The 16,011-nt window shown below is 31.9% G+C and overlaps 1 protein-coding gene across 1 annotated transcript in view; it reads left to right on the top strand.

The window, feature by feature from the left end:
• Positions 1–340: 340 nt before the first annotated feature.
• The window catches only part of LOTGIDRAFT_52541 (hypothetical protein), a gene marked incomplete at both ends in the record, with an annotated part of 32,609 nt that continues 16,938 nt past the window's right edge, over positions 341–16,011 (top strand). The window contains one exon of the mRNA XM_009045660.1: positions 341–430. Within this exon, the coding sequence (XP_009043908.1) occupies positions 341–430 (90 nt within the window). The remainder of the gene's footprint in view (positions 431–16,011) is intronic.

A 16,011-nucleotide genomic window follows, 5' to 3' on the forward strand; every position in this document is an offset into this window, starting at 1 on the left:
TGGTTATTTGGATTCTTGGAATTATAAGCATTATTATAATGCTAGAACTCATAATGGAATTAAACAGCATTATACAGCTACTTGTGTTTTAAACCATGGGCCAGTTCCATGGTATCTCTTTATTATATTCGTTTGAACTGTTTTCCAAAATCGTAACTGGGCCGCCATCATGCTAGTTTTTAAAGCAGATCTTGTCAGCTTGGGATAGAATTTTAGCATGGAACTGTACGAAATTCATCAGGCCAGCTGAGTCTGCGTCTATTATGGCGGTCTTCCGAACTCACACTCGCTGGAGATGCAATAGTTAGCGGTGTTAAAAATGGGTAAAAAAATCCAATGTATTGGAAAATACACCCTAGCAGGCACTGTTTTGGGCAAAGGGAATTTTGCCCGAGTGGAATTGGCGACTCATTCAGTCACTGGATGTAAGGTAGGTACCGTTATTTCTCTGTCTAGTTTATTTATTTAAACATACAAATGACGTATATTTTCATTTCAAAACCTTATAGCCCGAAGCAATACAATTGTTCTGTGTATCTATCGGTATTTCAACCGTGTTGTTTTTTCATGTTTGACCAAATATCGACTCTTTACTAATGATACAGAAAAATCCCAATAGATTGATGTATTTTGTTATCTAGAACAATGTGTTTGGTTCAGCATACTTCATTTATTTATACCTGGCATAAACAGGCTTTATATAAAGAGTGGTTCTTCGCAGACCATGGACTTCTTATGAATGGTCTTAGATAATGGCTATTAAAGAGTTCCTGAAAAAAGAGCTGCAGAAGAAAGAGAGCGTTCTAACCAAAAGAATTTTGGATGGGTTGGTTTAATCTGCTTATGGACTTTAAGGGCTAAGTTAGGGCACCTTAAGATCTTGTTGTTTAGTATTTTATGTCAATGATGTAGGTCTTGGCAGATGAAGGGAGTTGTTGGTATAACTATGTAAAATGAGGTGAGGATGATATGAGTCTGATAATTTGTTATCAAATGAATAAGGAATATACTTGAAGGTTGAGTCAAGCAGTGATACAAAGGGTAATTAGTGAGTAGAAGGAGAGGAAAAGGGTGAGGTTTGGGGAAGGGGTGTGTAAAAGTACCCCACTCTTTTCCATTATGGCCACACATGTTCCAGTGCCAAATATGATTATCATTGTTATTATATGTAAATAGAATGTATTTGTGAAAATAATTCAGTGAAATTCTACGGTATAAAGATTTCAAACAAATCCTGAACCATTTTGTGTACAGTATCAAAGTATGAATAGAATGAACAAAATCAGATGTCACTGGCCAAAAAATGCCAGTTTATTTGAAATGCATCCTAATTTTAGTTTATGGTTCAGTGACACCAGCTATAATGTTATGGTGTAGGTTTATTTATATATGAGATTTAGATATAATATGATATATGTAATTATAAACCAATGTAATGATTATATATATAATAATAGCATTAATATTATTTCCACATCAATATAATATATAGATAAATGCGATCATCATCAGGTTGAATTACTTCTTCAAGGTAGACCTACTACATATTCATATTATTTGATTCATTTCAATGATTTGAATATGTTACAGAATATCAATGTAGCCTGAAATTGCTTCTGCTATAAATATAGCAACTTCTTTAAAGAATCATCCAGTTTTGCTCTCCAGTTTGTAACATACTGATCTTCTTTTATCACCTGTTCAAAATAATGAGGAATATATTAGAAAACAGCTGGAGGAATAACTTCTCTTGGTACCAGATGTGCGATGATTTGGCTCCCTGGTCAATGAGCTGCTACCCATTTCACACAAGTGCTACCCACTTCAAAATTGTCTTTTCCCAGTTAACACCATGGTGCCCAACCACAACTGGTAGCTACTAATCAACAACATGTTGCTACCTAGTTTATTACAGGTTATTATCCTGTTAAAAACTTTTTATTCCCCAGTTTACACCATGTTGCTTACCTGACCACAACTTGCTACCCAGTCTACTAAATATTGCTACCCAGTCTACTAAATATGGCTACCCAGTCTACTAAATATGGCTACCCAGTCTACTAAATATGGCTACCCAGTCAACTACATATGGCTACCCAGTCTACTAAATATGGCTACCCAGTCTACTAAATATGGCTACCCAGTCAACTACATATGGCTACCAAGTTGCTACCTAGTTTATAAAATGTTACTACCCTGTATAAAACTGCTTATTTCCCAGTTCCAGAACAGGTTGTCATCCAGTTTACATTATGTTGCTACAAAGACTCCCATGCTCTCCACACCACATCAATATGTACACTTTGTACTCAGATCTGTAATACTAGGCTCCAAGTCCTTAATGATTCCATATTCTATTTCGTTGTCCCTAACTGTTATGTTTATGTGAGTTAACAATTTGTAGTAGCTTCTTGAGTGTAAGCATGATGTACATGGACATGGCAAACAGTATATCTATTTTAATTATCACATAAATTTGGCCCGTAACAAGTACTGAAACTTTGAACATAAGCACCAATCTGGGTTCAAATATGTCACCAGTTAGCTCATTAAAACTATGCTCTTAAATTGACTTTACATTTACTTTTATTTGATCAGTTTAAGCTTGCTGTTTGATCATGAACAATTTTCTAGATCTTACTCTGTGCTGCCCTAAACAGAAGCCATTACATATTGAAGATGATCCTTTAAATCTTAACCTCAAACACATTCAGTTTTCTTTTTATTGGTTATTTTTCTTACAAGATTATAACTGGTGAGAAATTAGCAATTTAAAATAGGGAGGTCTGTGGCCATTGAAGTCTTATCAGCAAATGTTAGGCCAGTACTTTAATTTTGTTGGAAACAGTCATGATCAACTACACTGTCTTAAGTTGCATGAACTGCCTTCTTATGTTTTTTTTAATTGTGGAACTGATTTGGATTCTGAAAACTTAATATAAAAATCTGAATGCTATTTCATATGTTGTCTGTAAAAATGCTTATTGAAAGTAATGGGAAGACAGAATGACTTGATTTTGTTGAAAAGATTTGGAATTCATAAAAATTGTTTATGATCATAATTACCCATCTAAAGCAGGGGTTTTTGAAGTTGCAGTTGAAGTTTCATTCTTGAATTTGAATTTTGTGTATTGATGATAATTTGCTGAAAATAATTAATACTATTGTAAAGATTATAAATATATGAGTTACATAATATGACATCCATACCATTCATTAAGAATTTCTGGTAAAGCTTGTAAACCACTTCTTAACAAGATGTGGCCTAAAGTGTATAGTAAACATTATATACAAGATGGCTGAAGTCTTAAGGGATTTTCATGTCTTGTACATATCTATTGAATTTTTCTATGTCTTAAGACTTTATATACGGCTACTATATACTAGTTTTTTTTCATGGTATTAAATTCATGTGATCATTGATTTCTTTAATAGTACAGATTTTCTATTAGCTTCATTTGTTTAATATTTGATGGAATATTGCCCATGCCTCTCAATTATTGGACAGCTTAACAATTAGTTGAGAGCTTGGAAGTTCTCTGTGGAATCATAGAATATGGTATTATGAATATATATATTCTCAACCTGAACAAAAGAATACCCGGATACAGGAGGCTTCATGATGTTTGCTTGTCACTTCTTTGATACCCTTTGAGTTAAACTCTTCCATGCATGCACTTATATATAACTTTATAAGTATGTATCTGGATAAATACAGTAAGAAGGCTAAATTTTACACAATAACAAGAATAAGGATAAGGAAGTTCCATAATATTTTTTCATTCTATGATGTTCCAATTTGGATTAAAAGATAATTTGGAAATATGTCTTAAAAATACAGCTTTAAAAATGAATTAACATCAATTTCCCAGGATCACCCTAGAAGCACTTAATTGATCTATATGATATTTTAGATATCTTGTATTAATCAAATGTCCTGTAACTGTTACTATAAGTAGTCTTCACACTCTGCAGTTTCATTTCTCATAACATTCTTTTTGTTCGATTACTATTGACCCTGGTGTCAGAAACAAAAACTGTTTTAGGATTGGAGTGAATACCAAAAAGTAAAGACCATTCGAATGAGTAGTTTTCCATATGGTAGAAACTCCAAGTACGAATTACTCTTCATGAAACAAAGATCTTCAGAAAATGTTTGAGAATAATTGACTAAATATCTCATCTGCTCATGATATGGAGCAGAAACATAAGACATAGATAAGAGAGACTCTAAACTTCCAGCACAAAATTTGTGTGTGATGAACATACTATTTATTAAGCTTTTTAAATGTTGATTTAGTACCAATCTGATCTTGAGACAAATCAGCATTGCAGTTACTATTGCATCCTTGGTTGAGTCAAGGAGGTTCTCCCGATTTATAATCCATCCGTATGACCCAACTTCACTTTGGAAAACAGAGCAAGGTGAACAATGGCCTAACTTGATGTCTGAGTTTAATTATGACACCTAAGGAAGGAATGTAGGACAATTAGTTTGTGTTTTATTGCTCTGGTATGTGGAAAAAATTGCCCAATGAGCAACTTCATTAGATAGTTTAAATCATCAAAGGGGTGATTTAGCTTTGCTTCCCCATTACACTGCATGGAACTACAGATATTCATTGGAAAAGAATTATCCTGCAGAAAATTAGAATGTCAAACTCAAGTTCATTTTGTTACCATTCTTAAATCTTCCTCTAAAGTTTATTTGAGAAATATATTAGGTCAATCTAGTTTATATCTTGCATAAAAACTGTATTGATTTATCTAGAGATATTCTATTCTATCAGAGTTCGGAATGGGATTTTTATGTTTTAGTTCAAATGAAAAGAGACAGCAGTGTGTAGGCTGGATGCAACCAAAACAAATACGAAAAAAGTGCAGTTTTTTTTAATATTATAATAACTTGAAATATTCAGAAATAACCTTTGATTCATACAAGTAAAATAGCCATTAATATTAAGACTTAAGTATGAAAGTACATACTAGGTAGTTATAATTGAACATTTTGTGTGTATAATGGAATTTATAACTAAAGTATTAAGATCAACAAATTATTAAATAAAGTCTTTGAATGGCATTTAGCAATTGTGAGTACGATATATAGACACAGCTTTATGGAACAACAATCACTGGTTAAAGTTTTATGCAACGTTTCGACGTGTTTCCCCCGTCGTCCTCAGGTATATAATGAGAAGAAGTGATGGGCAAACTATATATACCTTAATGCTTATTATTAAGATCAGTATGTGAACTACCATTCCAACACCCCTCAACATGTCAAAAGGGCAGCCATCACAGCACTGGTCAGAAGAGCAAAAAGGATTTGTGATCCAGAATACTTTCAACAAGAATTACAACACATCAAGAAAGTATTCTGCTTGCACAACAACTACCCTCCAGCCTTTGTACATCAAGCTTTTCGATCCGTATTAATGGCAAAACCAACCAACCAACAGCCTAATCCCAACAGACCATCAACCCGCTTAGCTATCCCATTCATCGGAAAGGCATCAAACCAAATCAAGAAGATCCTGAAAAAGTCAGTCGGCATTGAAACAGTGTTCTCTGGCAACTCAACGCTTAAAGATTTGCTCAGAGCCAGTGGTAAATTGAATCCCTCCGACAACCAAAAACCTAAGGGATGTGTCTACCAAGTTGAGTGCTCCTGTGGAAGCTCGTATATAGGGGAAACAAAAAGACCCCTTGATGTTCGACTCAAAGACCACCAAGACAAGCCCGGCAATGAAGGAACATCTGCTGTGGCTGAACATCTTGCTATGGGAAGGAAAACAGGACATAAAGTCAACTTTGACAACACCAACATACTGACAATCAATAAGCACATAGATAAAACCAGGAGACTTCATGAAGCTATCCACATCAGAAGATATCAGCCTGACCTTAACAGAGATGAAGGTGTTCGTTTATCACATGCATATGATAAACTTATCAACTTGTAATTATTCATATTCAAAAACAATTTCCAACTTTAAGCATAGTTAGTTATATGAACAATGTAATTTCTATTAATAAAAGACTCCAATACCAGCAATAGTTGTTTTTTTAATCTTCAATTAATCTTTTTTAATTCATTTACTTTACTTCAATTATTTTACTTAATCAGCCTGTATGTTATTTTAAGAATTATATACCTCTTATTGTACCTGTTAAAATTTAATGTAATGTATCAATAAACCATTTATCTCTTGTGTGTTCTTAATAATAAGCATTAAGGTATATATAGTTTGCCCATCACTTCTTCTCATTATATGCCTGAGGACGACGGGGGAAACACGTCGAAGCGTTGCATAAAACTTTAACCAGTGATTGTTGTTCCATAAAGCTGTGTCTATAAATTATTAAATGTTAAACTTCAAAAAAAGTTCATATAAGTTTATTTTCAGAAAATTGAGTTATACATATTGTTAGCAAAAATGCTAGATTGTATTTATCTCTCATATAATATTTTTCTAAATACTATAATATAAGAGGCAATAATTAACTTTTGTCATTTATGTAAGTTAATTACCTCCAGGCCAGATGGTGACTTATATTAGCCATTATAATTCATACATACAGCTGAGATGGACTATTATTTGGTTCATTTCAAACCAACCAACTGTTCAACATAGAATTTGTACCATGCAGAAACTAGCTTTAATGTAGTTAACTATGTTCGCGATACTACAAAATCAAGATATATGCTTGAAAACTGTGCACAAACCTTTGTCAAAATTAGATTTAGGTTAAACAAATTGGTGCTTCTGTCTAAGTAAAAAATATTGCCACTTCATTAGCTGTGACAAAGTCTACAGTGGTTTAGTTTTGGTTGTTAATAATTTATTAAAGAACAAGTTTGGTGTGATCTGTTTACACCTATATGATTTATGTAAATAATTCACATAACAAGTAATCTGCTCATAAGTAATCTTGTAATTATTAAGTAATCTTGTAATTATTTAGTAATCTTGTAATTATGTATATAATTAGTTAGATGATGGGATTATCACCTTTACTCTTTACAAAATGAAATAATGGTTGGTTCTGATACCATTATGTTCCAAGTAAAACATTTGAGACAGACTAGCTTAAAGATCTTAATTCTATTTTTTGATATCACTTTTCATTTTGAAAATCTAATGCCGAGTTTCTTTACAACCAAGAACTGCTTCACCCGAAGTAATTTCATTAAGTATAATCCACAGAAATTAATTCAACTATTGGTACTTAAATTCCACAATTTTCTTTCATTATAGTTAAAATGACATATTTTCATTCTAAAAACTTAAACAAAGAGTGAATAAATTTCAGCTAAGCAAAAGAATAATTAATAATTAAACATTTATATCTGTTTTATGTTTGAAAGTGGTAAAATTTTAAAAAATCCTTTGGTTTTGAAGTTCAGATGTGTCTGATCCAAAAACTTAATGTATGTTATTAACAAATTTAAAACTCAAAATACAGATTCATTCTTTGATATATATAGCCTTTGAGATATCTGAATGATAGGTTATCAGCCTAGAATCAGGCATCCACCCACACTTATGAAATAAATCATTTAAGATATTTATCTGACTTTCATTGCAGTTTTTTGGGTATATTTAGACTGATCTAATATCTAATTCCAGTTAGAATAAAGTAAAACCAGAACAAGATCAATTTTTTCAAAATTTTCCAAAACTCAGCCTTAATTTAAAAAAAACAAATTCTTTATCATAAATATTCTGAACTTCTACGAATTCAAATCAATTGGTGATTTTGCAGATCATCAGCACTTGATCATTGTCAGACAACACTAAAAAATATTGTTAAGATTTTTTTTTGAAGAGGTAAAAACCTGTAGATTTCAATGTTACCTATCATGGAAGATTTTTGTATCCCTGTGTTGCGCTTATTCATTATGATTTAAATCATTGGCAAATAACAAATTACTGACACTGCTGATGGATATTGAACAAGTTAAATACTCACTGAGCCTTATAACCAAAGATGTTGCGTTATATGGCAATTAGTATTGCTAAATATGACAGATTTATATAAAGTTTGCGTTAATCTAGGTTGTATATTCTTACGAAGGTTACTAATCATATAGAACTCTCTAGTATTGGAGACTAGTTTTACATCGACTTTTCTATTTAATGATTGAATGGCTTGAATTATTCATTTGATAAGAGAATGATTGGTAAATAAGAAAAGTAACAAAGAATAGTTAGAAAGTGAGACTATACATTCACTCAATTTCAAGCTGAAGGTTCAACCTGTTTACTGACTTCTTTGGATAGTCTTCATTAACATCCCTTCATCTAATATTGTAGTATCATTATTAAGACAAGGCATTCTCATTTTTGTGAGAGTACCTTGCAGGACATGGGCAGCATTTCATTTAATTTTATCAGTAGTTTTATTTTGTCGGCCAACTGACCCGATTTGTAGTAAAAATTACCAATCCATTGGTTTTTGACTCTTTCTTTTCATATGTATTTGCAAAAACAAAGGAGCAGAAGTGTTTTAAGTGTGTTGTTATATCCAGTAACAAACATCTAATGTTGATGTCATTTCTCACTTGTTTCAAGTTCAATGTAAATTGGAAACTGTATCAATTAATTAATGGTGACCAAGCTAACAACTCATTAGTCAATTTAGACTGTGCTGAGTATTTGTAAATAGATCTACACATCAAATTTGTGCAAAAAGTTATTACTTTCTTTCCTATATCCTTTATGTCTTTGTTATTGTTATGGTAGTTTGAATAAAAGCATTCTTGTCCTATTTTTATTTAGCAATGTTATTTTTTTTCTGAAAAATTAAACTGTCATCTAAATGGTCAATAGCTAAATGAGATTCTTGAGAGTCATGTTCTACCTACTGTATCATCTAAAATCTGGATGTGGTCTTAGTTTAATTTTTGAGAATTTGGTCCAAGATGAATGTGTAGGGATTCCAATGTATTTTATGGAAGTCTGAAGATTGGGGTTCAAGAATGACCACAACATAGGTTAACTTGAAGATGGTTTTATATATTTATTCCAACATACCACAAACACTGAAAGTTCAACAAAAAATTAAATTAAAATCAAGAAGATATATAATATTAAAATAGAATTGTTATTTAATACAGAATACTAAAATAACAATCAGCCTTTATAATGCATACAACAAATAAATTAATTATTTATAGTATAATAAAAAAATAACCACACTATGCATCGATCTATGTAGGGTGAAATGATAATAATAATTCACTTAATAAAAGTATTATAATACATAAATATTAGACCAAACTATAACAAAACACAAGACAATATTATGGAATATAACACACTTCTTTAATAACATAACGTTATGTGCCCAACCTTATTAAAGAAGTGTGTTATATTCCATAATATATTCTTGTGTTTTGTTATACGTGCTCCTCGCTTCTATATGTCCTTAAACCAAACTAAGCTAGATAATCTGAGGTGAAGTACCTTACCAAGAGGCTGAGGATCTGAAAATAAAAAAATTCAAGGAATTGAAATGTGATATTTTTTCAAATTAAAGGAGATGCTGAAGTAAATGCATATGAAAGAAGTCATGATATACAAAATTGTGAACTTTGAGGTACCAAAATTACAAGATGGCTGACAACCATATATACGGTAAACAAAAAGTTTACTATGGCATACCTTAGATTAGAATATCCAAATATCCAGAATATATTGAAATAATATAAGCATACTCTTCTCACAGATACATTGGAATAAATTGCCTCAGAATATCACATATCAAGAAGCTTAAATAGAAAAACACACTGTCCTTAATATAATCATTCTAAATGACAGACACTTATCACCTTTACAGTTACAAAACTAAAGACACTATCACCTTTACAGTTTCAAAACTTAAGACACTATCACCTTTACAGTTTCTAAACTAAAGACACTATCACCTTTACAGTTTCTAAACTAAAGACACTATCACCTTTACAGTTACAAAACTTAAGACACTATCACCTTTACAGTATCAAAACTTAAGACACTATCACCTTAACAGTTACAAAACTATAAAGACACTATCACCTTTACAGTTACAAAACTTAAGACACTATCACCTTTACAGTTTCAAAACTAAAGACACTATCACCTTTACAGTTTCTAAACTAAAGACACTATCACCTTTGCAGTTACAAAACTAAAGACACTTATCACCTTTACAGTTACAAAACTAAAGACACTATCACCTTTGCGGTTACAAAACTTAAGAGACTATCACCTTTACAGTATCAAAACTTAAGACACTATCACCTTAACAGTTACAAAACTATAAAGACACTATCACCTTTACAGTTACAAAACTTAAGACACTATCACCTTTACAGTATCAAAACTTAAGACACTATCACCTTAACAGTTACAAAACTATAAAGACACTATCACCTTTACAGTTACAAAACTTAAGACACTATCACCTTTACAGTTTCAAAACTAAAGACACTATCACCTTTACAGTTTCTAAACTAAAGACACTATCACCTTTGCAGTTACAAAACTAAAGACACTATCACCTTTACAGTTACAAAACTTAAGACACTATCACCTTTGCAGTTACAAAACTAAAGACACTATCACCTTTACAGTTTCAAAACTAAAGACACTAACACCTTTACAGTTACAAAACTTAAGACACTATCACCTTTACAGTTACAAAACTAAAGACACTATCACCTTTACAGTTTCAAAACTTAAGACACTATCACCTTTACAGTTTCTAAACTAAAGACACTATCACCTTTACAGTTTCTAAACTAAAGACACTATCACCTTTACAGTTACAAAACTAAAGACACTATCACCTTTACAGTTACAAAACTAAAATCTTAATTACAAATTTGTTTGGCCAAAGAGACTAATTAACAGAAGTGAGAAGTTTAGATAGTCTGGGTGATGATAGCTCAGAGAGTAAGATATAGAAAAGAAACAGAGGCATTGAGGTGTAACCTACTAGTCCTACCTGTTACTTAATTATAACTAATTAGAATTAAATACAGTTTAAATGCTCTCTAAACAGAAGTCAGTATTTTAAAGGAAGTCAAATGAATTTGCAGACCATGGTCTCCAAAATCATTCTTATATCTGCCAGTCTCTTTGAAGATTAAGTTCAAAACCCTTTCATATGATTTAGAATCTTCCTGAACATCTCATGCTATCCTGCTATAGGATTTGTAATCTTGTCCCATTTAAAGAGTTCATATACCTAATAACATTTACTTAGTAATGGTAGTAATATTTATTTCCAAGCAACTGATTTCAAAGTCTGGCATCCACTTTCATGGTAATGGATTAATTTATATGTTTTAGATTTGTATTTATAAAATAATGTCTAAATCTAGTATTTGAACAACCATTAGCAGACGTCACAATGCTGGAAAGTAATTTTCAAAATTCAGACTGATCTGACTAAAAACAAGTGAAGCAGAAAATTGATTGGATTTCTTGTGAATTATATATTATGTATTTATATTTGACTCGACTTGTCTGCTTGACCCATCACCACCATAGTGAATCATCTCCAATGGTCATTTTTAGGGAAATGGATTTGTTTTCGTTAAATGCAGAATGATAGGAAGATCAGTAAAATTTGTACAATGTGTTGTGTGTGTAGGAGATCAATAAGATCATAAAATACAGTAATGCATGTATCATAATGTATCACAACCACATGTCCATCCAGAACACATTGTGATCCTTAATAACTGGATAGGTCATATTAACATATTATATTTCTCAGAGACATGATATTTTTTGTATTTTTAAGTGTATAATGTGAAGGTGAGGGTCACAATGACCTATAGATCAGATAAATAAATCTAAAATTGTGGACTGTTAGTGAAATTTTGATCAGATAAATGTATTTTGTCTGGTGTCCTGCTGACAACAATTTAATAATTGTTTTTCATGCACCAGAAACCACAGAACTCTTTGTATATAAATTAACCTTGTTGATAAAAACAAGCACATGGGATTAGTCTAACATTGGTGGTTCACCAATGCCATAGGCATATGGGCCAAAGGCCTGTTAGAGGTCAGACTGGTTTGCCAAAAATTTTCCTACTAATTTAACCTGTATTTTTCTTTGTTTCTTGGTTGTTGCCCGATATTTTTGGCGGATTTTCTTTCAGAACCATATTATTAAGCATCACCCAAAAGCACTACATGCTGACTGAAAAGATAATATTTGAAGGTCAGCTGCCTATAATCAACCCTTAAAACAATTTATAACCTCTTTTTTCAGGTAAAAGCTTTGAATTAGGTCCAAACATGACTTTTGACATTTTAATTTCTTCATACCAATTCATCTTTGATTGGAATTTTGACTTTTTTTGTCAAGTATGGATTTAAAAAGGCATCAGAATAAATTTGCAAAATAGCCTTTTAGAAAGGAAATCAGTTGCCTCTGTGATTCAGTTAGCCAGCTTTACATGTGTTAAGTAATGCCAGAATCTTGAAAGCAGGATGAGCATTGACCATTAATTTCTCACCAAGAGGATTCCTGGACTGTCATGTATGAGACTTGTATTTAGCGGACTAAAGATTTAGGAAGTTAAAGACATTCTGTAATTAATGATTCTTATTTGTGAGGATTGTCCGTGGATTGTCCTAATGTTCCATGATGGAATGTTTTTGAATACTTAAGGTCTCAAAAAGTTGTTTCGACAATACATTGTAGATGAACTAAGAACTGTGGACTATTATTATGATTATAAATGGTACTGTATGAATATAATTTTCTAGTCAAAGAAAATGATTTATCACCTAAACCTAATATACAACCTTACATTCATTCCAATGGCAAATCTAATGAGATCTTCTTGCTGTCCATGCTTGACTTAAAGCTTTCATTTTGCTATGGAATCGTCCTTGTTTTTGGAGTGGTGATGAGATAATTGTGGGAAAGGTAAATTATTGTCTGTTTGTTTGAGTTGATGTTGGATATACACGATATAAAAGTGATATACATAATATTGATTTCATTATAGCCTATCAACATGCAGGGCTATATACCTTCAATATATTGTAATAAACTCAATTGTTGGTCTATTCCACTTTTAAATTGATTTTTCCGTTATAGCCTTCTGTCCTCTTCAATTTCTAACGGCAAATAGTAGAATAGAAACAATTTATGCATGGCTTGGTATTAATTTAGTCAACCAACACGACGGTACTGAGTCGTTGTAATAATGGCGTCTGATGTATCCTCTAATGTAATTATAATAGGCGCCAAACAAGTAGGTGTAGGATCAATGATGTATGTTCAAATGTTAAATGTCTTTCCATGAGATCTTCCTGAAGTTTGCTGTCTGTTAGGATTTCTGGTTAATGTAACACTATATTGTCTTACAAAACAAGCTTTCAATTTAATTTGTTACACAAGTCTAAGGAATAGAATACTCTGTTTGCATTTTAGAGGAAAGCTGAGTTCTAATTAAGTGCTAAAGAAGAAATATGACATGACTAATTAATCTCTAAAAGGAGACAAGCATTAACTAGGTTTGGTCAAGTTGTATAGACATTTCGATTGCTTTAGAGAATTTCTGAAGAAGCTTTATAGACTTTTTATCTTCATCGGAAACACTCATCAATTTTAATTATACTATTCCAATTTCTTGCACATGTTTGAAAGTTTGATTGTCACAACCACATTGTTGAAATAAAGGAGACCATATCTAAAGAGTGTCAAAATGGAAGCGGTAAATTCAGTTCAATACTTCGTGAGAATGTTGCAGGAAAATTATTTAATGATCAGACTGGAGATATTTTAGATGTCATGAATTACACCTTTGGAAAAAGTAACATTGCCAGAACATATTATTTACTAAATATTGCTTTCAGAACATACTGATTTTTTAATATGGTATTACATGTATGATGAAGGCCTATCGCCACCGGTACCATTTAATTTAGAGGGCTGGGATCATGCTTGCTTTCTTGTTTTCAAACATCATTTCAACTTGACATTAATTGTGGTTCAATCAATAATGAAGAATGACAATATTAGATTTTTTTGGGCCCCTAAATTTGACATATCAGGCACTCTTTCTAGAGTTATTTTGCCTGGGTAGCCTATACCTAATTATAGATTTGTTAAGTTTTTCTGTGTCATGTAGGCCTATGATCAATTTAATTAATTTACAAGGCATATAGGCCTAAGGCTTATTTAAAAAAAATCAATTTGGAGTTTCAAATCACGAATTTACGCGCTTTGGAAAAATCTCCCGACTTTTCACCCAATCTCCAGATTTTTCAAGACCTGTACACATGTACAAGATACCTGTACAACGTACATAAACATAAACTGAAATGTGTATTGTTCACAAAATATGATACATATAGTTGACCAAATATGTGTGTTAGACATAATTTTCCATTTCAATTTGACAATCGGAAATATTCAGGATTGCTTATGGATAGTCAATATATTTGACATGTGATAGAAGGGGGGCCTCTCTTTTTCCATGTTTCGTGACTTAATGTATATTTTGATATCTATATTATAAAACCATAAATATGATAGAATTATTGTAACATAAACCTATTCTAAAGAACTTTCTTTTAGCTATCATTTAACATCTTTAGTTCCTTCTGTATCTTTAGTTCATATATTAAATTGATGTATTGAGAGAGATACCTTAAACACAGATGATCTTCTAGGATAGGGTAACCTAAGCTCATATGTGATCCTCAGTCAATAGGATGACCTTGTTCTACAGGATAACCTTTAAAGAGTTTTCAGGGTGATAATAACATAGCAACATCACAGTCTCTGACTCTCGCTGAGTTTAATGTTAATGGCAGTTCTAACTATTTTATATAAAGTAGTCATTTATATTAATATTGGACAGTAGATTTATAGATTCCTACATCTTATTATCTGTCTCACTTACTTCCTAATGGTCATAGATTTATCATTAACTATCCACAATCTTCACCAAGGTCTTCTCATAGGAAGTCAACTGTAGGACAGATTTATTTTTATATTGAGAACATTAAGCTTTATATTATAGTATATGTATTTCAAAATACACATAATCCAGTTCACAAAATATCTGGACGTCTTGACTCTGAATTGAATTTAAATCTCTTTTTGTCTTTGACATTTTTCATGGACCTGAATTTGACCTAAATTTAACGAAGTGAAGGTCGTATTATCATGTTGTCTCATAATAAAGGTACCACTTTACCAGCAGTTCCAGCACCCATTATATTTATAGTTGTGAAGCTTTGAATGAATTTATGGAGACACTTTGAGATGGCATAAACAAGTAAAAAGATCTTACTTATAAACCCTTCTACATTACCAAATTGGCCTGGTACAGGAACGGAACGCTTTATAGGGGCCTGGTGTGATATGGGCTTATGAAACCGTCATCCTAATAGTATTCTTACCGTTTTCGAGAGATAACTGATAGTTTGAATTTTTTTAACCTTAATTTATATTGTCTGAAGATTATTTCTCAATAGTAAGATATATAGCACTCAGACAGGTCAATTTAGGAGAAAAAATGATGTCTAAAACATAGACACATTGTTCACAATTTCCGACAGAATTTTTTATCTGATGTTGTCATTCGTCTTAGATGCCAGTCAAAATACAGATATAGTTTGAAATAAGGATGTATGCCATAGTTCTGATAGAGCCAGATTGATGTTTGGAATTGAGGTTAACAGATTAAGTCTGAATCTGCCATTTCTTAAGTAGTATTCCGGAAACTTTTTCAACTGACTCTTCAGTCATGAAGTTAAGAAAGTGTGCCATTTATTTATAGATAGATTGTTCATTTTAAAGGATGCTGTAGGTACATTTGCTGTGGTTCACGTTCATTATGATCATTGGCATTGATCATTGGCAGTGTTCATTTTTCCAACAAGAAGCAGAGATCTGTATGATTTCTGAATTAATGTGATGGTGGTTTAACCTTGCCTGGGCAACGCTAACAGTTGATTTTCCCTTTTAAGGCTTCTAACACAAAGG

This window comes from Lottia gigantea, assembly GCF_000327385.1.
Source record: "Lottia gigantea unplaced genomic scaffold LOTGIsca_1, whole genome shotgun sequence".
Classification (NCBI taxonomy): domain Eukaryota; kingdom Metazoa; phylum Mollusca; class Gastropoda; family Lottiidae; genus Lottia; species Lottia gigantea.